This window comes from Musca vetustissima, unplaced genomic scaffold, assembly GCF_032173495.1.
Source record: "Musca vetustissima isolate MV318-11 ecotype Yass unplaced genomic scaffold, APGP_CSIRO_Mvet_v1 utg4882, whole genome shotgun sequence".
NCBI classification, from domain to species: Eukaryota; Metazoa; Arthropoda; class Insecta; order Diptera; family Muscidae; genus Musca; species Musca vetustissima.
Window position 1 is genome coordinate 29,840 of NW_026884661.1, and position 25,384 is coordinate 55,223.

General features: G+C 32.7%; 1 protein-coding gene across 1 annotated transcript in view; it reads left to right on the plus strand.

The window, feature by feature from the left end:
* LOC133331686 (furin-like protease 2) overlaps positions 1 to 23,852 on the plus strand; it is a gene marked incomplete at its 3' end in the record, with an annotated part of 47,151 nt that extends 23,299 nt beyond the window's left edge. Inside the window, exons 6-10 of the mRNA XM_061540067.1 lie at positions 13,097 to 13,371; positions 15,790 to 16,066; positions 18,206 to 18,405; positions 22,545 to 22,823; positions 23,602 to 23,852. Coding sequence (XP_061396051.1) covers positions 13,097 to 13,371; positions 15,790 to 16,066; positions 18,206 to 18,405; positions 22,545 to 22,823; positions 23,602 to 23,852 — 1,282 coding nt within the window. The remainder of the gene's footprint in view (positions 1 to 13,096; positions 13,372 to 15,789; positions 16,067 to 18,205; positions 18,406 to 22,544; positions 22,824 to 23,601) is intronic.
* Between the last annotated feature and the right edge of the window lie 1,532 nt (positions 23,853 to 25,384).

Consider the following 25,384-nt stretch of genomic DNA (forward strand, 5'->3'; position numbering starts at 1 on the left):
AGGCGCATTTCCTACCCAATTTTTGCTTGCTTTGAGAAAAAAAAGCAAATTTCAGTTTAGTTCCAGATCTTGACAAAACCCCATAAAGGGTCCCAAGTGATTTTTAGATGGTTGAAAACCTTCTTGTAAATAAAATTCTAGGTTTTTTGACATAGTCTCAATATAAAGGCTCGCCACGTTTAAGGTCACATTTTTCCAGGCCGAATTGATTTTAATTCGACATTTTGAGTTCTCTGAGGACCTACCCTTCTTGTTGGAAAATGTTCTGCTGGAAAAAAATATTCATGTAGGTCAATTGCCCCCATATTCCCATTTTTGAAATGTCGTTTTCACGTGAATTTCGACGATCGTCTCTTCCTTACGAGCATTCATTAAGGCCTGAGAACAGGAATTAGTATTTTGGCTGAAATTCCAAACAGATCCGTGTTTCTACTTCAACCATATTTTTCCTCTCAAACAAAATGTGTTTCAATTAAATTCGTTAACTAATGATTTAAAAGTTACAAATCATATAGGTTTAATTTTTTTTTATTTTTTGATATGAGCTTCTTTGTTTTCTTATCTCTACATTAATTTGAATTATTATTTATTACTAAAATTATTTATTTTAATGTTCCCCTATTTACTCTTTTATATTTATTTTATATTTAATAGACATCAATCAAATATCAAAAGTCGTTGTCCTATTAGCAACAATTACCCTTTATCACATTTTAATCAATAGTCAAACACTATGTGTGCTATACAGACATGTCCACAGATATTCAATGGAATATAGAAATTCAATTATCTACAAGTGTGGCTGTCGATGACATGCCTTTTCTTCCATTTAAAATGAACAACATTGGAAATCGACAAAAAAGCATACAAAACTATTGGCAGTTAATTTATTTTCTCGATTTACATGGTAAACATAAACACTCACAAACAACACGAAAGTGAGTACTTCCTAGGAATAAATACCTAGTTAAAACTGAGGTTGTATTCAACCGACCATTTCTACCCATATGCGTTTTTTGGAGAAAAAAAATGAACGACTACAAATTTTCGTGGTTCCAAAGCCACCAACTCCAGTCAATCGGTCTACATAAATTACACATTACAGTGTCTTAACGCATTACCATTTTTCCCTGATAGCCGAAGCTGAAGCAAACAGTCAGTGATCACTGTCAATTGTAATTGACTTCATGTAAACAGTCAAGATATATTATATTGTATGTGTATCTCTGCCAGTATGTATATGTGTGTAAGTGAGTACTTGTAAAGGAATTACGTTTTTCGACCCGTATCAAGGAGTCGATTGGAAACAAGGGATGGTAAACCGTTCTTGTTGTTATGTTCGTATAAACGATGATACCCTGTATACATGCTGGAACTGCTTTTCATGTTAACTGATTTCCATCTTTTGTATGGACTCTGTCCATCATAGTTAATGGCTTCCCAATATATGTATGTATGTATGTACGTAGATGTTGTGCTGGACATTGAATTTTTGGTTGCAAGTTGAAGTTGATGGTCATTGCACTGAGAGTACACAAAACGCACACACACAGAGGCGACTTTTACCAACATCATTGTAGTAACGATTGATTTTGTTGGAAATTAAAATGTTGCACTGTGGTGTAAGTATCCGTAGTAAAAGTAACATTCCTTTTACTACGGATAATTTTCTCATAAAAAAATATTCTTTTAAAAATCCACACTTTCTCTTCACCTGCAGCAAATATTAAAAACCTTCTTCTATCCAGCTTTGCTCCTTGAAAAATACCTCTCTTAAAAATCGACTCTTGTGGCTATGATTAATAACTGTCTGGCGTCTTCATATGTCTGTCCAGTTATTATAATTTTAACTCTGATTTTCCTATTATTTTAGTCCTGCTTGATTTAAGCCAAATCACCTAAAATAAATAATTTTGAGAGGAACAAGAAATGCTGGGTCAAGATTCGAAGACGAAATATACAATACCTCCAAGGCTAAATAATTTTCAAAACTTGATAATGATATTTCCAAAAATAAAAGCAATCACATAATTAGTAATAAATTAACTTATTTAGTTAATATTTTGACTATTTTTTCCAGGTCAGCAGTGACTTATTTTATTTTGTATGATAAGTTTGTTTTTTCTTTTCAAACTTACTAATGAAATATTAGAAAAATTAGGTTGATCTACAATGCCGATATTTGGATTTAATTGGTCCCCACCAATTCTTAGTTTCAAATTTCGACGATTTTCAACCGTTCCAGTCGGTTCAAAATATACCTGTGTTGTTATAGACTTAAAACTTTGCATACATGTATTTGAAGACTTAAAGAAGAAGAAAATAAATACACAAAGTTCTGTTGTGGTGGTCTTGATTTTTTGTAAATAAAGAAAAGTTCTTTTTTTCGACTTTTTTACAAATAGCTAATTTTGGGGACAAAATCCAAACTGAAAAATAGTGAACCCAGATTCCTTTCTTGGGAGAACATGATCTATACCTTGTAAAGATAATAGCCTAATATTGGATTTATAAATATTGAAAGTGTTGACCATTTGTGGGGGAGGTACCAGATTAAGGCGCCCAATGGGTCCCATCTTCGGACTTGATCTAGGCTTAGTAAAGACAGAACATTCCATTCCATTTATAAATATTGAAAATGTCGACCCTTTGTGGGGATGTACCAGAAGGTGTGGACCATTGGGTTCTATCTTCCTACTTAACCCTTTGAGCCCCAAATTGTTTTCCGCTATTTTAGGACAAATTTTTGTTCACAGATTTAATGAAACTATCCTAAATAGGATATGCACAAAATATGGCGTCGCTACATCCTTCCATTCGGGAGTTACAGTACATTCTTTCGGAAAAATTAAAGTCCAATATCAAGAAAACCAAATTTAAAATCGACAGAAAAATCATTTTAAATAACTCTCTATCTTAATTTTTACAAGAATCAAAAATAAATCTGATGGCAGAATTCATAAAATTTGAATACGAAGCGATTTAAATAATTTGGACTGTATACCCAAATTAGTACTGTACACAAATTTACCCTCTTCTCTATATTGAAAAGCTCATAACTTTACCACAATTTTGATTTTTTTCTTTTGATACGTGTCGTCCATAATCAGGTCTTTACATATGAAATCCAACTAATATATATATACTAGCTGCATATTAAATATAAGCTTTAAAACATTTTGTTGCCTGTGGGCAACATTGAGCCACAAAGGGTCATTGTAGGGTTGGTAAATATAATACGTTGTGAAAAGTTTTGGTTCAATGCGGACATTCAAATTTTTGAGGGAGGTACCAGAAAGATTGGGCCACTGGGTCTCGTCTTCCTACTTGATCTAGATAATAGATTGTGCAAGGCTTAGTTCACATCGATCATTCCATTCGCCCAATATTAATTTAAAAATATTGAAAATTTTTGATCCTTTGTGGGAGAGATACCAGAAGGAGTGGACCAATGGATTCCATCTATCTAGGCTTGGTAAAGATAATAGGTTGGAAGAAGTTTTCAAATCGGATAGTCCGTTCGCTTGATATTAAAAAAAATAATCCATAAGTGTGGATTTTGTAAAAAAACAATTCAAACACCCAATGACCCATAAGCGTGGATTTTTTAGGTAAATTTTTTCAACCACATATTGACCCATATTCGTGAATTTGTAAGGATTTTTTTCATCATTTAAATACAATTTTTTCGACCACTGATTGACCCATAAGCATGGATTTGTTAAATATTTTTTTTAACCAACTTTTTGACCCATAAGTGTGGATTTTTCATACACCAATGGATAACCTTGGCTTTTCTAATTACTTTTCTTCAATCACCTATTGATCCATAAGCGTGAATTTCGTAAAGAATTTTTTTCAACCAACCTTTTGACCCACAAGTGCGGATTTTTCATCCTCCTATGGATAGCCTTGGCTTTTCTAAGGATTTTTTTTCAACCAGCTATTGATCCATAAGCGTGAATTTCGTAAAGGATTTTGTTCAGCACCCATTGTCCCATAATCGTAGATTTTCTACAGAATTTTTTCCATCCACCTATGACAGGTACCAACAAATATTGAACAATATTCTCTATCTTCGAATTTGATTTACGTTTCAAGGACAATTTTGCATAAATCGATTACTGCTCTAGAAAATTATCATGTGACGCCCAGTCAAACGGATATTCAGTCGACTTGTTTCTTGGACCCTTAAAATCAATATTTTGGTTAGGCATATTTGTATAAAAAAAGGCTCCAAAAACTGTTTCAAATTGCATCATTTGAAACTCTGAGACTCTGAAATGAGCATGCTTTTAAAATTGTTGTCACCATTTCTTATTAATTTTTCATTCTGTTAATTAGACCCTGAGTCGATGTTTTACCACCCCCATTCTCCGTTTCAAAAAAATCGATTGTTTTTATTCAATGAGTTTTATTCAGCTTCTACAGATATAAATTATGTTGGGAGCAATAATCGGTAGGATTCAGTCGATTTTCAACATATATGGCTATCATATGAACTTATTTAAATCATGTCGGCTAAAAAATATAACGTTTTCAAAAAAAAAAAAAACTTATCAAAGTTTGGTAATTTGGTTTCAGATGTTTCAGTGAGCGGAAATCATAGGAACCGCCAAAAAGGAATAAATTTCGTTTAGTTACAAAATTTTATGAAATTTTAGACGAAGATGGGGTTCTGGGTCAACAGTATCGGTCAATATGGAGGAGGTCAAATAAACTAATACAGATTTGCATAAAGTTCGCAGCTGGCATCAGTTTTGGCAATGTCCACCTATATCGTTTGGCTCTCAAATACAATTTTTATTTTTATTCTCCAGGAATTTAACAATTTATCTCTCTTATCCAATGTCTTCCCATTGACAGGCATTTGATTGAATCCCTTTTGCATACCTACAATATTTGAAAAGTTTCACATACACTCACACACATCTGCAACCATGTGACAAAGAACGACGAGTGCATTTGATTGACATTTTGTTTTATAAGTTTTGACATGTAATTTTGGTAAATATGTCACAATTATACAAAAGGCAATAAATTTTATTACTATATGCCATGATCTGATCATGAAGGTAGAGGAAATTAGGAAAAAAATCATATTTTGGATTAAACAAGATTATTAAAAATAATAAGGAGAGTAAAAGGAGTTACATTTTATATAAATTTAATTTATTATGAAAATAAAAAAATCCTTATAGAATTTTAATTTGGCATTTGTTTTGTTCCCTGAGAAAAAAAAAATAACAATATCTTATTTTGAATAATTTTGTGGTGTATTCTGTGTTCGTTTAAGAACAATGCAAACTTTTGCTAAAACATTCAATACAACACACATACACTCCTCGTATATCTATGTCTAATTGTGTTTATACTTTTGACGAAAGGAAATTCGTTTAATGCAAATAAAGGAAATTCGTGATGAGCTGAACGTATACAGGATGTTAACATTTTCTATATACATACATATGTGAAAACTTTGAAAATTTTGACATCCTTATTTTATCTCTAATTAGCATAATATTTGTATTGTTGTGGTTATGGCAGAGAATATTAATTTCCAAATATATTCAAAAATATCAACAATAGTCAAGGAGATGAACATGATGGTGGTTACGCATGATTCCATGGAATTATATCCGAAAAATATGAATATGATTTTGACTACTATAAACAATAAGAAAATTAGTATTTAAAATATTTAATGGTGCAAGGAAATTATAAGTTTTGCAAATCTATACAAATTGGGAAAATAATATATAGATCGGTATATAATATGACATACAATATTAAAAATGTCAGCGAAGTGATCTTATGTATGAAACCCATTTGTTTCTACACTCAATGTTATGAAGAGTTATAGAAATTTTTTTAATTTTTAAAAAATATTTAGATATATATTTCAATTTAAATGATTTTTAAAACATTTAATAAATTTCTTAAACATAACAAAAACAATTTTGTATATGTTTTATATTTATTAAATATTCTTCAAATATGTATGAAATGTTATAAGGGTGGATTTGTTAAATAATTTTTTTTCTATCACCTATTGACCCATAAGCTTGGATTTTTTAAAGATGTTTTTCTACCACCTATTGACGCTTAAGGGTGGTGGATAAAATATTTTTTCCGAAAATAATTATTATTTAAAAATATTGTTTTTTAAATATATTAAGTTTTTATTTTATTTTAGCGATACTTATTAAACTATTTTTATATCTGTTGTCCATTGTTTTGGCTCATGTCCCTTGAGAATTTTAAAAAAATCACCTTCCGCAGTTGATGAAAACATTTAATGGGTTAATAAAACTTCATCAAAAAGCAAACACCAAATCAAATTTTCTATACAAATATTTGTTTAAGTTTAGTTTATTTATTTTGCATACAAAACAATACATACACAAAAAAATAACACAAAACTTCAATCCAATTAAATTCATGTTAAATGAATATTTAAATTGACAGTTTGTTTAGTAATTTATACAGCCACTGTTACTTTTTTATTTATTCATTTATTTTTTATCATATTCTAAATTTTTTAATAATATATTTTATCAACAAGCCTCCAGTCAGATTTAGATAAGTTTTTAACAGCTATATTAAATAAATATTTATGTTTAACTACTCTAAAGTTTTTAATAAATGTTTGAATTCATAAATGCAAATATGCGTATGTTTTTGTTTTTTTAATTTAATCCATAATTAATTGTTTCATATATGTATGTGTGGGTATTCCACATCGTATTAGTTAGCATCTATCATATCACCGACCACTTATATTATAAATGGTTTAATTAAAATTCGAAAAATGTTTTTTTCAACGCTTTTCATAAAATTTGTTATTGATGACTGAATGAATATTTAAACATTTTGGTGACATAGACACAAAAAAATACAGCTTTTTGGTCATAATGCTAATACTAGAAGCTAAAAGGCTTAACTTTGAATTTGTTATTATAATTTTTTTTCGTAGAATATAAAATCGTTTAAATTTGAATTAAAAAGAACATATAAATTAAAATAATAAAGAGGTGAGGAATATTAAATTCATTTAAACCACCTATTGACCCATGAGCGTGGGACTTTTTTAAATATTTTTTTTCAACCACCTATTGACCCATAATCGTGGATTTTTTTAATTTTTTTTCAACCACCTATTGACCTATAAGCGTGGATTTTTTAAATATTTATTCAACCACCTATTGACCCATAAGCGTGGACGTGGATAAGCGTGGATTTTTAAAGAAATTTTTTCAACCACCTATTGACCCATAAGCGTGGATTTTTTAAATAATCCATAGGCGTGGATTTTTTAAATAATCCATAGGCGTGGATTTTTTAAATAATCCATAGGCGTGGATTTTTTAAATAAAATTTTTCAACCACGTATTGACCCATAAACGTAGATTTTTCAAATAAATTTTTCAACCACCTATTGACCCATAAACGTTGATTTTTTAAATACATTTTTTAAATACCTTTTGACCCATAAGCGTGGATTTTTTAAATAATTTTTTTCAACCACCTATTGACCCATAAGCGTGGATTTTTTAAATAAATTTTTTCAACCACCTATTGACCCATAAGCGTGGATTTTTTAAATACATTTTTTTCAACCACCTATTGACCCATAAGCGTGGATTTTTTTAATAATTTTTTTTAACCACCTACTGACCCATAAGCGTGGATTTTTTAAATACAATTTTTCAACCACCTATTGACCCATAAGCGTGGATTTTTTAAATAATTTTTTTTTTACAACCATCTATTGACCCATAAGCGTGGATTTTTTTAAATAAAATTTTTCAACCACCTATTGACCCATAAGCGTGGATTTTTTAAATACAATTTTTCAACCACCTATTGACCCATAAGCATGGATTTTTTAAATACAATTTTTCAACCACCTATTGACCCATAAGCGTGGTTTTTTTAAATAAATTTTTTCAACCACCTATTGACCCATAAGCGTGGATTTTTTAAATAAATTTTTTCAACCACCTATTGACCCATAAATGTGGAGTTTTAAATCATATTTTCCACCATCTATTGACCCATAAATACGTAATTTTAAATATTTTTTTCTCAACGACCTTCAGAACCATAAGCTTGGATGTTTAAAATAATTTTCTTCAACCCCCTTCAGAACCATAAGCTTGGATGTTTAAAATAATTTTCATCAACCCCCTTCAGAACCATAATCTTAAATTATTTCAAGATTTCATTTAAGCCCCAATGTATCCATATTTCAAAAGGATAAATAACTCGCCTATTTATTGATTTTTAATAGAAAAATTAATTGATATCAAATATGTATTTGCCAATAAATTTAGTTAGTTATTAGGTAAATTGTCTAAGAAAATATTAATTTTATGTATTTACCAAACCACCTTTCAATCACATTGTTTTGACACCTCACAACTCTTTGCAGCAGTAATGAATTACAAAGTTGCATATTTATTTATCATAGACAACCACTAAAACTTTGTATATTCTTCAAGAAAATAGACAACTTTTTCAATATATCAACAACAACAACATGAACAAAAACAGCAATAACTAACTTTGATAACGCCAATGGTTTTCACTAAATACCATTACCACCATAATTGAATTTTTTTAGTCAGGTTTCGCCCACTTATGTTGTTGTTTTTTTCTTTTCTATTTTTACTTTTCACATACGTACATGACCTAGTCTAAAAGCACACATAAACATGCATACACATGTGCGTCAAAGACATCAAAGAAATGTTGCCAGCCATGTTGGAGAATGTGTATTTGTGTTTGTCTATCGTCCTTGTTGTATTTATGAGTTGTGCAAGAGGAAACGGAAATGAAAGAGCAAATATTTTAGTCCTTTGTGTATTATGTACGTATGTGTATAAATGTGTATGTGTGTGTTTGTCTATTAATAAACAACTATATAACTCAGTTTATTTAATAATATTAAATTATAATGTGTTTGTTGTAATAGTTTTCTGTACATCTAAGGCGTGTCACATAATATACGAACACTCTCGGTATACCTTTAGGCAATATGGTCTCGAGGAAAATTGTAATACGAACGATGTGGGATACAATTTCATCTAAAAATAGGTTGTGCATATCCTATTTAGGATAGTTGCATTAAATCTGTGAACAGAAATTTGTTCTAAGATTGTGGAAAAAATTCGGGGCTCAAAGGGTTAATTAAACACATGCCTCTTTATAGTCATTGAAAAATTATTTAATTAAATACATGCCTTATTATAGCGCTAGAAAAAATTTTAAATATCAACGCCTATGATTAGACCTTGGAAAATATTTTTAAGCCAGTGAGCGGAGCAGTATAGTCAGACGGGGCCGACCATACGAAACTCTACACAACTAGCACGAATGTTTATTCCAAGCCTGGGCAATATTTCGTGATAGCTGCACCCTCTTGCCCGATAAGAGGTCAACAGCACCTCTTCCTTGCACTGACATATTTTTCGAATAGTACTAATATTCAGTACAGAACTTCTAACTTACTTGTCGAGGTTCCTCTCACCGAGGGTTGTGTTGTGATGTTCGGCTTATAATTGTGGATTCAAAAAAAATTAAGTTTTTGACTTCATAATTGGAACCTCATGGAAATTTTCAAAGCGATCAACGCTATATTTCCGACCTCTTGTGTTAATGGGTTACTAAAAATTAAGTTTTTGACTTCATCCCAAAATTATAGGCGTTGTCCTAGACCATAATTGGAACCTCATGGAAATGAGCAATCAGCGTTATATTTCCGACCTCTTGTGTTAATGGGTTACTAAATAATATATGAGTACGTAAGCACCTGTAAATATTTAAGTGTATCTCCTACATCCGAGTTCATATCAATTTGGTATCAATTTAAATGTCAACCATTCCTCTGGGATATATTCTCAACTCCTCTGGTCTCTATCCTTCAGGGGTAAATATATACGCCATAGAATACAAATTTTGTAATTTTTCACATAAAAGTCAGGGTCAATTTAAATCGCTAAATATTGATCGATATTTATCCAAACAGGCATTCTTATTCTTTTGCCCGAACCCCTTCTCCATGTAAAATTTCGCTATGTTCGGGCCATAATTGAGTGCTTTGGAGCAACCAGAAAATCAGACAAAAAATAAGTATTTGGTCCATTTCATCCCCTAAATATTAACCGATCTTTACCAAAACCAATAGGGGTCTTAATTGGGCAGAACCCATCCTACATGCAAAGTTTTGTGAAGATTAGTACATAACTGAGGCCTGTATCGTGTTTACAAATTATAATGGACAGACGGACGGACACACATGTGTACATCGACTCAACTAGTCAAGATATGACGATCGGTATACTTAAAGGTGGGTCTAGGACCAATATTTCGCGGCGTTACAAACTCTTGGGGCTGCACAAAGCTATAATACCCTGACAACATAGTTGTTTTGAGTATAAAAATCCACGCCTATCATTAGACCTTGGGAAAATATTTTTAACAAATCCAGGCCTATCTTGAAAATACCTTGAAAAATATTTTAAAAAATCCACTCCCATAATTCTATTTATATTCATATATATATATATATATATATATAGCATATTTAAAACAAAATCAACTTCTCAACCCCTTTCCCCGATGTCTGAGTTTCCTAAAAAAACATGCCTTAGATTTTTTTCAAACCATATGTGCGAGATGGCAATCAAAATCCACTTTCAAGTGAATCTCATTATAAAAAATAATTGTACCTAACATACTTGAAATACTGAGAATGTTTGAACATATCTTCAAATTCAAACGGTTAAATGCATACATACACATATATATGTTTGTGTACATATTACCCCATACATATATATTGGCAATTGACACTTGAAGTATTTACGACAAACCAACATCATTGTCAATAATATCAGCCGGGTAGTAGCATCGGTATCCCCATCATCAGCGTGATTTTTTTTCACAGTAAATTTATGTTTGCAACAGCGAATTTTTTCATTTTGTACTACCGGGAAGTGTAGCTGATACGGTTGCTTGGCTGGCCGGTTGGCACTGTATATCATTAATTGAATAGGAAATTAATGTGATGGCGTTACTGTTGTTGTTGCTGCACCACCAGCAACACGGAAATCTACAGCCTATTATTGCGCTGATTCCATATCTATTGAAAATTGTTAAAATGAATGTATGTCTATATAGAGTATGTGTGTGCCACGTTTCAAATGTGATTTAATGAAATCCCAGCTTCATTCATTGTTTTGAAAGCACTTCATTTTCGCACAAGTGCAAAAGATTCATGGCGCTACATCTCCCACATTTTGTTATTGTGTGGGAAAGAGGGCCTTCAGCATGACATTATTAATATTATTAAGGAGATTTTTTTTTTTGTGAAATTTTATAATGTTTTAAGTATTTTAACATTGTGCGAGCAATGATGAGTGTTTGATTCTCAGTCGTCATTATTTTGTGAGCATCTATGCTGCCTATAGATTATCATAATTTGAAGGATAAATGTATATGAATAATTAATCAAATCTCCTTGGAGGGATGAAATATGATTTGAAAAAAAAATATTGATTGAATGATTAGAAATCTGTAGTGCTATTGAAAATGATGGATAGAAAATATTTTTAATTGGGAACTTAATTTTGCATATGTTGTTTTTTAATTGATGTAAATGTGGAATTGCTGATATGTAGGAATGTGTGTTCTTGAAGCTTTTCTCAAGTGTGCTGTAAGCAGGGACCTGATTCAGTGGGCTGTGCAAAACTTTGTCCCAATCGGACAAATATTGGGAGTTGGGTGTATCATTTACATAAAATCGGACGAAACTATATATGGGAGCTATATCTAAATCTGAACCGATTTTCTCCAATTTCAATAGAGTTCGTCCTTGGGCCAAATAAGTGAACTGTGCCAAATTTCATCCAAATCGAATGATACGACGAACGGATGGACATGCGTAAATCGACTCAGAAAGTGATTCTATGCATATTCTCAAAAGGAACCATGGATCTATCTCGATTCCTTTTGCCTGTTACAAACATATGCACAAAGACATAATACCCTGTACCACAGTGTAGTGAAGGGTATACAAAATGATATGTCTGAGTCCATGCGTATTTCTACATGTGTACGGTCTCAGGCGGACATGAAGAAGTCAGATAACTAAATTAATGCACATTTTCAAAAAAATATTTAAAAATATGTTTTCGAGCTCCAAACATAGACATGGATTTTTTTAAAAATATTTTTCAAACCCTAAACATAGACGTGTATTTTTTAAAATATTTTTTAGGTCATATTTTTAAATATTTGTTCAAGCTCCACGCATATTCGTGGATTTTTATACCCTCAGCCTTATGGCTAATGAGGACATATACACTTTGATACGGTGGAAATGTGCCTCATTGAAATATTAGTTTTGGACCCCATGCTTCTTTGGACCAAATCCGTTTCAGAAAATTTGGAGTCGATTTACAATTAGAAGATGGAACCCATTAGTTCACTCCTTCTGGCACAACCTATTATCTTTACGAAGCCTAAGTCCGAAGTTTGGACCCGTCTGCCCTCTGGTACCTCCTCCCAAAAAGGTCAATATTAAATTAATTTGTAAATTTTATTTGAAAACCCGAATTAATCAACATTACATCTGAAACATTGGACAGAACTAAATTAAAAAAAAAAACACTAATCGGTACACGATTTTATATAGCTCCATTGTTATATGTTCCGCCCATATATACTATCTTATAAGCCGGAACCGTTCAAAGTTGATCCCTCCCAAACTCGTTTTATCTCTTATTTGGCATGTAAACATCCTTCCATCACAATTTTTTATTTCCTCTGACAAAAGATAACATTCAAGCATTTCATTCTTAAAAAATTTTTTTGCAACCTACTTTTAGGCTCGCTGAAAACTTTCATTATCACCTGTCATATGCAGGCCCATTTCAACGAAAAAGAGTGTCTTAAAGGCTTAAAAACACTACACCCATCATTTTACCATTTCAAGTTGTATTTTTTTCTATACGTCTCTCTGCTACATATTCTCAACCTATTGCTTTATCTACATTCATGCGTTTTTCTCTCTTCTTTTCTTTTTTTACAGCTGTGCTCCATGCCATTCATCTTGTGCCACATGCAATGGGTCCGCCGAATCACAATGCATCACTTGTCGTTCCGGCCGTTTTGCCCACGATGGTAAATGTTTGAATAGTTGCCCCGATGGTTACTATGCCGATAAAAAACGTCAAGAATGTGTTGCCTGTCCAACGGGCTGCGCCACATGTACCACCAATGGTTTTTGTCTTACATGCCAAGACAACTGGACGCGCAATAAAAAAGGCAAATGTATTATCACTGGCAGTGAAAATTGCGATGAATGTGAGTATGAATTTGAATTTTTTTCGTATACGAGTATCCTGCCATCGCCACCCAAACGCAGAAATGTGTGGGTGTGCGTTGGGAACATGCATGTGAAAAGCATTTATTAGTGAAGTTGTGTGAGTGTGTGTGTGTGAAAGAGTGGGTGGGAGCTAAAAGGACTTATTGTCTGTTCTTGGGTGTTATGTTTTGTTTTGCTTGCTTTCCATATTACTGACCACCACTGCAGAAAGAGAAAAAAACTGCCAGCCAAGTTATGTTCACAAATGTGCGTGGTGTACTCAAAAGTCTATACATTTCTTGTTTGTCCTCTAGGTGTCAGGATATTGTAGTTTGAGGTTTCCTTTTGTGATTTATGGAGAGTGATTGTTTACCAGTTTTTTTCTTGCTGGTGCTTTCATTTTGCTGCGGGTAAATGGACTTTTTATTATGATGAAGTGGCAAACGAAACGAAAAACATGCCAATGGGCGAGATATGGAACATAAAATTGCTTTGTGGAGACATTGTACATAAAATGTAAAAAGACAATTTAAATGGTCCTACAAAACAGCTGTTTTATGGCTGCACCTGTTTTTCGCTTAAAAAGGCAGGCAATTTAAAATTTGTTTACCGAAAAAAATTGTACAGCCCCTAAATATTTATACGTTAAATTAAGATTTTTAAAACGCCAAAAAATATGCTATACCATTTAAAATAAAAAAATAACACATTTTACAAATGGGCTTGGTTTTTTATTGTTGTCATTAAAAATTAGTCATTGCTTCACCTTTTCCAAAAGTTCATTTAGGACTAACTGCATAGCCCCTAAACATATGTTGGTCTAATCAAGCTATTTAATCTCCACAAAGTAAGCAATACATTTTAAAATGAAAAATAAGTTATTTCTTTATGCAAAAGCATTTTGCTTGCAGTGACATCGTTGAGCATTAAGTGGCTATAAATATTCGCCGTAATATTGTAAACCCCTTTGTAGTTATTACTTGGGGGCGGAACCACCCATAACACAATATTTTTAAAATTTATTAAAATACGCCCTCGAGGTAGTTAATTGAGATTTTGAGATATAATTGTGTGGAGTTGTTTAAAAAAACAGTAAGGAAAGTTCAAAAGTCGGACGGGGCCGACTATATGATACCCTTCACCACTATGGGTACATACAACAGGCGCTAATATATACAATATGCTGGAAATAGAACAGACAACATCTTTAGATGTTTCCAAAAGTTAAGACACATCATTCTAGCCAATCGGAAAATTTATAGGAGATTGGTGCACCTTTTACATTAAATCAGACGAAAATATATATCTAAATCTGAACCGATTTTCACGAAACATAACATCATTCGACTCTTAATTCAGTAAGCTATGCAAAATTTCGTGCAAATCGAAAGATACATAGGGACTTCGGTTTGCCATTTGTCTTAAATCGGACGAAAATATTTGTGTGGAGCTATGTCTAAATAAGAACCGATTTTCACAAAACTTAACACACATCATTCTAGAGTTAAATTAATAAGCTGTGCCAAATTTCGTGCACATGGAAAGATATATAGAGTGCACCATTTACCTTAAATCGGACGAAAATATATATGGGAGCTATATCTATATAAGATCCGATTTTCACGAAAATTAGCACCCTAGGCTTAATTCAATACGCTATGCTAAATTTCAAGCAAATCGACATATATTTAGGGACTTTGGTGCAGGGAGCTATATCTAAATAAGAAGATGTTCACGAAAATTAGAACACGTCATTCTAGACTTAATTAAGAACGCTATGCCAAAATTCGTGCAAATCGAATGATTTTCAGGGACTTTGGTGCACCATTTACCTTAAATCGGACGAAACTATATATCGAAACCTGAAGCGATTTTTCCCAAATTCAATAGGGTTCGTCCTTAGGCCAATTCAAATCAAAAATGCGACCTGTACTTTGTTTACAATTTAACATCAACAGACGGACGGACGGACAGACATGCATAAATCGACTCAGAAAGTGATTCAAAAGGAACCATAGGTCTATCTCGATTATTTTTGCCTGTTACAAACATAATGTGGTAAAGGATATAAAAAATGGAATAGGCTTGGAAAAGGGTTCCCCCAAAGGAAATCAAAACTATTTAAATTTGAAAATGTTTGAAAATATATTTTTATCCGAGTGTGGTTATTCCACCTAACAAATGTCCCCCTCACTTTTAGATTAGAAGGCCAACCTAAGTTACAAAGCAATTATCCATTGACATTTGTACTCCCACACACACACATGCATACACTCACACTAACTAACTATGCAAATTCGCATATAAATTTTGAAATATCCTTTAATTTGCTTTTCGTTAATATCACCGACTTTTGTATGACTCACTCACTCACCATCTCTCTCTCCCACTCTTCTTCTTATCTGTTATAATTTCAGCTGAATATTACGATAACAACCATTGTCATCCATGCCATAGCACTTGCGAGACATGTGATGGGCCCACCGAATCGAATTGCTTAAGTTGCCCCCAGAGTCTACTGTTGCAGAATAATCACTGTGTGAGCACTTGCGATGATGGCTACTACATGGAGGCCGGCGTTTGTGCCAAATGTTTGCATACCTGTACCCAATGTGTGTCACGAATGAATTGCACGGCATGTGCCAAAGGATTACAGCTACAAAGTGGCGAATGCCGTACCACCTGTGCTGATGGGTAATTATACACAAAAATATGAATTGCATTTTAAGTTTCTTTCTCTTCAATGAAATGAAATCCTGTGTGTGTACCGGGCAGGACATAATAGTAGTAATCGACATACATACGTACGTTTCACAACACAACTGTTCATGAACTGCTGTTGCAGTTGCTGGAAAATGAAAATGTTTCCTTGTCATTGCAATATTGGCAAAGCAATAAAAATGGTGTGACACATAATTATAATTTGTTTCTGAAATGAATGGCTTTGGCCCGATGTGGCTGGTTGAGGATAATGCACTGGACATCATCAAAATGAATGTGGATTTATGAAAGGAAGAACAGTGTTGCCGTTTTGGGGCGTAGTTTGATCAAGTATATTGGTCGGATTTTAAGGGTAATTTACAATCAAGGAAAAAATATTTTTTTCAAGGGTCAAATTTTCTAGGTTCAAGAATAGGCTTGATTTTAAAAAAAAGGGTCAATAAAAGGCGTGGATTTTTTAAAAAATATATTTTCAAGTACTATCAAAGGCGTGGATTTTTTAAATACTATTTTTTCAACTAATAAAAAAATATATTTTTTAACTATTATCATAGGCGTGCATTAAAAAAATATATTTTTTTACCAATTATCGTAGGCGTGGATTAAAAAAATATTTTTTTACCAATTATCGTAGGCGTGGATTAAAAAAAATATTTTTTCTAGTACTATCAAAGGCGTGGATTAACAAAATATTTTTTTTTACCAATTATCGTAGGTGTGGATTAAAAAAAATATTTTTTCAACTATTATCATAGGCGTGGATTAAAAAAAAATATGTTTAGGGTCTATCAATAGGCGTGGATTAAAAAAACAGATTTTTTCTAGTACTATCAAAGGCGTGGATTTTTTAAATAATATTTTTTCAATTATTATCGTAGGCGTGGATTAAAAAATATTTTTTCAATTATTATCGTAGGCGTGGATTAAAAAATATTTTTTCAATTATTATCGTAGGCGTGGATTAAAAAATATTTTTTCAATTATTATCGTAGGCGTGGATTAAAAAATATTTTTTTAACTACTATCATAGGCGTGGATTAAAAAAAATATTTTTTTTAACTACTATCATAGGCGTGGATTAAAAAATATATAACTATTACTATAGGCGTGGATTAAAAAAAATATAACTATTACTATAGGCGTGGATTAAAAAAAATATTTTTTTTACTATTATCATAGGCGTGGATTAAAAAATATATTTTTTTCAACTATTATCATAGGCGTGGATTAAAAAAAATATTTTTTTAACTATTATCATAGGCGTGGATTAAAAAATATATTTTTTTCAACTATTATCATAGGCGTGGATTAAAAAATATATTTTTTCAACTATTACTATAGGCGTGGATTAAAATAATATATTTTTTCAACTACTATCATAGGCGTGGTATTCACATGTCTCGTGAACATCGTAGGCGTGGATTAAAAAAAAATATTTTTTCAACTACTATCATAGGCGTGGTATTCACATGTCTCGTGAACATCGTAGGCGTGGATTAAAAAAAAAATATTTTTTCAACAATTATCACAGGCGTGGATTAAAAAAATTATTTTTTCAACAATTATCATAGGCGTGGATTAAAAAAATATTTTTTCAACTTCTATCATAGGCGTGGTATTCACATGTCTCGTGTCTATTTTTTCCTATGATTTCAAATTTAGTCGATCAATTAGTACATAAAGCGGCAACACTGAACTGGCAATAAACTTTAATTTCAATATTTCCATTTGACAGTACTTTAAATTCCATAAGCACTTGACCATGGCTAATGGCCACTATTCGTTTTATTAGCATAATTTCATATTATTTTATTGGGGTCTGGAAAAACAATGTGAAAGAAGGGTGGCGCAACAACAAACGAAGAGAAAACTTTAACAGCCATGCTATCGCCAACATTTTTTATATGACAATTCATTTCATATTTTCTTTTTTTTCAAATTTGTATTTCAACAGAGTTACAATTTGTTCTGCACAGAGTAGTAGTAGTAGTGGCGGAAAAGGATGAAGTTTTGTTTTCTCTCGAAAAATTACAAACTTTTGTTTTATTTTCTTCGAACTTCTATTGTTAACTTTTTTCATGCCCTTTCAATTTGTTTCTTTTCCCGTTACAGCTATTACAGTGACCGTGGCACTTGTGCCAAGTGTTATCTCAGTTGTCATACCTGCAGTGGTCCACGTCGTGATCAATGCGTACAATGTCCCAGTGGCTGGCAGTTAGCGGGCGGTGAATGTCATCCTGAATGTCCTGAAGGTTTCTACAAGTCAGAGTTTGGTTGTCAAAAGTGTCATCATTATTGTAAAACTTGTAACGGTAAGTTATAAAGTCGGCTATGGTTACCTATACAGAGAAAACATGAATCAAAAAATATGGTGGCAATGTGTGTGGTATCTTGCAATTTATTACAGTTTAGTACTGCAAAATAAAACCAAACAAAAAATTGCAGGTGTCAGATTTGTAAACCTTCTTGACTCTCCACTCTATTTGTGGGAGTATAACGAGCATTCATCACCCAGAGGTGAAATACTGTCAATAACTTTTTCTTTTTAAAAAAAAAAGTGTGAATTGACATTTAATGGGAAGTTCTGAGATTTTTTATGGTTAAAATTTGTTCAATGTCTCCATCACATGCCTTGTTGTTTATGTGCTTGTTAAGATATATTTTTAAATATATTATAGTTATTTGTTGTAGTAAATCGTTTTTCGCAAGTGAAGCGAAAACATATAATGCATACTTTTAGGGTTATGTTAAATAGTAAATGTTTGGCATACTTTGTGGGGATGAGAGTAGACTATAAAAATACAAGGTTTTTATATACTGACATAAAATCATGTTTATATAATAATTTGTGTAAAAAAGGTTATAAATTTCTACAAGTCTATAAAGAAGTTGTATTCTTAATAGTAATAGGAATTTTATATATATTTTTTAAATATCAAAGTTTTATGGTTTCTTATATAGTTGTTATAGCAATCAAACCATTTTACAATCTAATATGTGCTTGTGGAAACGTGATTATATTTTTCTAATAGAGTTGGGGTTCGGTTTTCGTAACTGGAAGGATGTGTAGTATGAATGAAATAACAAATTTTTAATCAGGCGCTGCGTAACGAAAGTTCATTATAAGTTGGTAATGAGCCTATTATAAGATATGCCACATCACTTACGATTGAAGGTATTATTTTTTGGCATTTGACAAATAGAAACTATACCATTACCAAATTACACGGGTCCAACTAAAAAATACCCTACACTAATACCACTAAAAAGACTAACAGGCAGAGACATATGACTTGATCGATTCTGTTAGACGACATATGACAATCTATATTCTAATTAGGGTCTAGGACCTATTTTTGTAGGGTCACACCCCTGCAATATGGACGAGTATGGTAACAATTTAACAATATCTCCTCCAACAACCCATTGAAGAATACAAAATTGTGAAAATCTTGCAGTCAGAGTTCGCAATACAATAGAATGTTTTGGTCGATCCGCAATATAGGAATTGGTGGACAAAATTTAGAGCGTAATGTAAATGATGTGAAGAAAAGACCCGTACACATAGTAAAGAACTACCGAGGGCATTATTGCTGCAGCATTCCTCAAACGATTTTTTTTCACAAACTCGTAGGCATTAAGGGGACCCCGCCATCTTTCTTGGTTTCAAAAGATCTATGTTTTTATTTTAAGGGAACACGACCCATTCACGATTTTAAATTTTCACGCAATACCAATGCGTGTAATCACGCATCAAACGTGTAAAAATTTGGAATCGATTGGGTTATTAGTTTTTGAGTTATCGTGCCCGCCATTCGCAAAAGAGGAAAACGCGTTTAAAGTTTGAGAAGCGCTTTAGCTGTCACTTTATGCTGACACAATAAATCGGCGATATCTTCCAGAGTTCTTGAGGTTTTCACTTGAAATTTTTTACTGACATTCTTGAATTAGTGTAGATTCGAATTAAATCAAAAAAAATTGTCCCCGAGAATGGGGGGTCCCCTTAATTTAATTTGAAACTATAACTTATCAAGAATGTCCCTTTAAAATATCAGGTGAAAATTTCTAATGATCTTGAAGATATGATAGAATGTTCAAGAGACAGGTGACAACGGGAGATCTTCTTAATAATAATGTGTTTTTTTCGAAACAGTGTACAATAACTCAAAAACTATGAATCGGTTCCAAATATTAAATCGTTATTTTGGACATACATAGCTATCGTATGAACTAGGGTAAATGTAATCGGTCAAGATCTTCCTTTTTCTAGCTTGGTTTTTGGTCGAAAATAGTCCATTCTCCAAAAAATAACTTTCCTAATTCCTCCATTTTGCTAATCGAGTGATCCTAGTTCATACCAGAGCCAGATTTATACTTTTTGAATTGCCCGCTGCCGAAAAAATACTTTTCTTTAATTACAAAAAACAGCAACAACATTTTTTAAATGTATTTTTTTCTTCCTTAAGACTTAAAATGCATGTATGCAAGTCTTTATCATAATCTTTGCTCATTTGTCAGCGGGATGAAAATCGTCGAAATTTGAAATCGAGAATGGGGGCTTAAAAACTTCAGTTAACACAAGAACTCAAACAGGCCGTTCACCGACAAGGTTTTACCCTTACTGAAAATTATCCGAATTTCCATCGAAAAATAATGAGGTCCAGAGTGGCTACGTCAAAAAGTCGCATCTTGTAGGGTCAAAGTGTGACTGTGTGATACGCTTTATGGTACGGCGGGGTCATTGGGCCTAAAAAATGAGGTTGGATCAATAGTTATGGTAATATATTCACTATCTAGAGATGGCGTAATTTTTCATAAAAAAATTGACCCTTAAGATTTAAAGTGTTCAGTTATTGCATTAACTTAAAACGATCGATCATCAACTAGATCGTTTTCTGGATCAGAATTTCATTGAAAAATCATCTTGTCTAATGAGGTCCCTTGGGTACGTCGAATTGCCGGGTCAGGGTTGCGAAACCCAATTCAAGTTTCCGCTACGAAATTATGGTAATTTCCATCGAAAAAGCATACTGGCTAGCTACATATTTGGCTACGTTGAATAGTCGCATCCGGCGATCGGAAACTCTAAGAGTGTAATTTTGGAGAAGCCTTGAAGAGTGAGTGTTTGGTGAATTTTATAGGCCGTCATTACATTTTGGAAATGTGAAGCTAATCAACAGTTACGGTGTATAGATTGCGCCAACTAAAGATGCTTAATGATTTGTTATGGTCGGAATTGGATGGTACAGAAATTTACAGCGAAAACTTTCAACAATACGACTCTACTGTCACATAAGCAAAAAACCCATTGCTCTACTAGCAAAATATTCAGGACCGTGTTATCTCTTGAACTGTTGATCACGTGACCAGTGGCCAAATGACCAGTGAGATTTAAATCCACTGCCCTTCTCGTATTGGAAAACACTGTACATTGTCATTTCCTCTCTCTCACAGAGAATAAACCAGTACTTATATTTTTATGAATTGCATTCATAAAATTCTGGAATCCGTACATTATAAAATATATCGTGAAATGCGATGCCCTAATACTTTTCGTATTGGAAAATACTTTACATTACCCTTGCCTCTCTCCCTCTCTCTCTATCTCTCTAGCACATAAGAACCCTGTACTTATATTTCATGAATTGGGTTCATAAAATTCAGAAATCCGAATATTATAATTCAAATTTATCGTGAAATACAATGCTTAAATACTTCATCCTACTAAATATTCCGATTGTGTTATTTTTTGACCTTAAACACCCCAACAAGAGCATTTTACAATATTGCAGTCATGCTTAGGAGAATGTACTGATATGAATCCAAACTTGCATTATATATTTGAACTCGCTTGATACGGTCAAAACCTCCTTAAATAATATTAAAAAGACGAAACAGGATAAATTGAACCGACAGCAAGAGAAGACTGAGGCATGAATTCGCTTCCCTGTTAACCTTATGAATAAACCTTGTTCAAATCCAAACAAAGTTTATTCCTACGGTTAACAGGGAGGCGAATTCGAAGTCTTCATTGACTGTCAAATTTATTGTTTGAAGAATAAATGAACAAAAATTGTCTTTATTCGAACCAAAATATATATGCAAATTACTATCATTACGTTTTTTCAAAAATATTTTGAGTTTTAATCCAGTTCTATTTAGTATTTCACGATTAAAAACATGACACTAAGAGAAGAGTAAGGCATGAATTCGCCACCCGGTAGACCTTATTTAATAGGCCATGAACCCAAATATACGTTGTGGTTAGTATTTGACAGTAAGAAAAGACTAAGGCATGAATTCGCCACCCGGTAGACATTAATAGGCCATGACTGTAAATATAAACGTGGATAGATAAAATTTTTTTCTCCGAATTTCTTCAAAAATATATTTCCATTTTTTAGTTCCAACTTTAATTTATTTTTAATTTTTCTCTCTTCTTTTTCAATAGGGGCTGGACCATTAGCCTGCACCTCATGCCCGGCTCACTTTATGTTGGACGGTGGCCTCTGTATGGAATGTTTGGGCTCACAATACTATGATTCACCAACACAAACGTGTAAAACGTGTCATGAATCGTGTCGGTCATGTACAGGTCCCGGTCAATATTCGTGTCAGACATGTGCCTTCCCATTACATTTGGATCGTTTGAACAATCAGTGTGTACCGTGTTGTGCCAACGATGCATCGCCGGAAGATCAGTCCTGCTGTCATTGTGACAAAGATACAGGTATGTATGGAAACAGAGGAGGTGTATGGGTGTGACTATTCCGCATTTATTTTAAAGACTTAAACTATGATATGCAAAAAAATGTTATATGAAGTTATTACTGACAAATGAAGAATATATGCAACGACTTCAGAACTTTTCGGTTTTTGTTCCCAACAAATTTTCAAATGTATAACATATTTTTTAGTCAATCTCTTCTTGTAATAATAAATCAAATATTTATAAAGAAATTTTTAAATCATTCACTAAAAGTCGACTTTGCAATTTCTTGTTTCAATACAAAATTTCAATTAATCGAAAATCGATTTTCGATTTTTCAATGCAAAAAAATCGATTATTGGAAATTCGAGCTACGTTGAATCTGTTCCAAAATCTGCAAAAATCTGCTATAAAGGGCTAAGCAGAATGCTCGCGCTGAGCCATCCGTTGTGTTATATGTTATCGAAAATACAACAACCACAAGGAAACGATAACACAAACGCATACCGTTTCCTCGTGGTTGTTGTATTTTCGATAACATAAAACGCGACGGAAGGCTCAACGCGAGTATTCTGTTTAGCCCTTTATTTATTAATTTTCGTATTTCCCTTCATAAATTGTAAAGGTTTTACCCAATTTTCGTTCGGAAACAAACCAATTAACTGCAAAGTTTTTTTTAAAGAATTAAATGAATTTGTTAATAACATAATTTCATTCTTCCTCCTATTATAAATTTGAATCCCTCGAATTTACAAATTAAATCATTTACATTTAACTTTTCAAATATTTCTTTCCATAGGTGGTTGCATCAATGCCTCACCCGCTGGCAAACGTCGCATTGCCGCTGCTGCTGAACAACAACAATTTGGTAGTTCTTATGGCAACAGTGGTGGTCTCTACGGTAACCTGTTAGATGATTCGGATGGAACAACAGGTGTTAGTGGTTTATTCTCACGTGTCGGTTCACCTTTAACAACTATCACAGCAATTGCGGTTGCTGCCTGTCTTCTCATTGTTACTGTATTTGCTGTCATTTTTGCCGTCTTACAGGTTAGTATTAAGTTCTTATAGTTACTCTACTTCTGTGCCCCCCTTGTTAGCAGCAAATTCTGGTATTTGTCGTAAACCACCGCACACACATGTACACATAACTAGAAGTTTTGGCCGTGCTAGACCACAAATGGTTGGTTTTGGTGTGTTTGTGTGTGTGTATGCGAATAGGTGTGGATTTTTGGGGGGCAAATTGTATATCCAATGGGGTTTTATAGACAAATCAAAATGCGGATTATGAATCCAAGGTGTTATACTATGTTTGTGTCGGCATACGTGTGTAACTAAGTTGGAATGTAAGAACTTTCCGGATATTGTAGATTGTCATGGCTGCATCATTGCATTGCTTGCTTACTACTCTACACATATTCGATTGTGTGAAGTATTGTATATTTTTTTCTGTGTGTGAGTTTTCCACTTCTTTGTGAAGTGCCACACTTTTCATTGGTTAAATCCAACATCATGTCCTTACATTGTCCTGCGGCTTTTCTAGTAGTAATGGTGGATAAATGTGGCAGTAGTTTGATGTGGCATTGTCTCGTATACGGATTACCGTATCATCTTGTCTATAACGACAGTTTTGTTTTTGAACAGCTTTTCAGTTGTTATAAGATGGTGTCAAAGTCAAACAATTTGTTGACATTGTTATGAGGTTTTATAAGTGTAGAGACATATTAAAGGGATATATAAAAATATTAATGTATTAAACAATTATTCAGGTATATATTGTATTTTTAGGATATAAAATTGAATTAAAAAAAAAATAAATTTTCAAAACAGACAAAATCAATAGCCAACCACTTCTTATTTTAAATTCCAAGTGGTAAATTTCCAGCATGTGCCAATTCGTCCAGTATTTCTTGAGCTATGAAAATGTTCATTATTGGTTATCATAGGGCAATATTTTGATAAATTCAAATTTTTAAGTTGCTGGTAGTATATCTTAGAATATTTGTGCAATTTGATAAATATATTCTAAATCAGAACAATTATCGACATATTAAAGAATATATCGATCCATACAGATTCCGAATTTCCAAGGTAGTAGGTAAAATTAATGCAATATTCAATTTCCACTATAAGAACTATTGAAGTATTGAATTAACAAATTTTACAATGAAGGTATTACATCTTAATAACAAAAACATAATTAAAATCTGACAAATTTAATAAAAAATGAAAGACTTTCCAAGAGCTATTGATAAGGAGCCGCCCCATCCTCAACGTATGACTGTGGTTTATAACCCAACGGGGTCATTGGATCTTACATTTTCGAAAATAATGTTGAATGACCAGTTTAATGTTGGATGGCTTGCCCTATCTATATATTTTTAATTAATGTTTGTGATCGGATCCCAACGGATTTTATATTGACAATGTTTACTTTCAACAATACAGGGCTCCGTCCCACATATGCCACGAACCCATTGATATTTTACACTAAGAGTTTCCGGGTTCACGAATTAGTGATAACAGTTGCCCAACGAACACTTATGATTTAATTCGTTGCAACTTCTTCTCGTGTGGCCTAC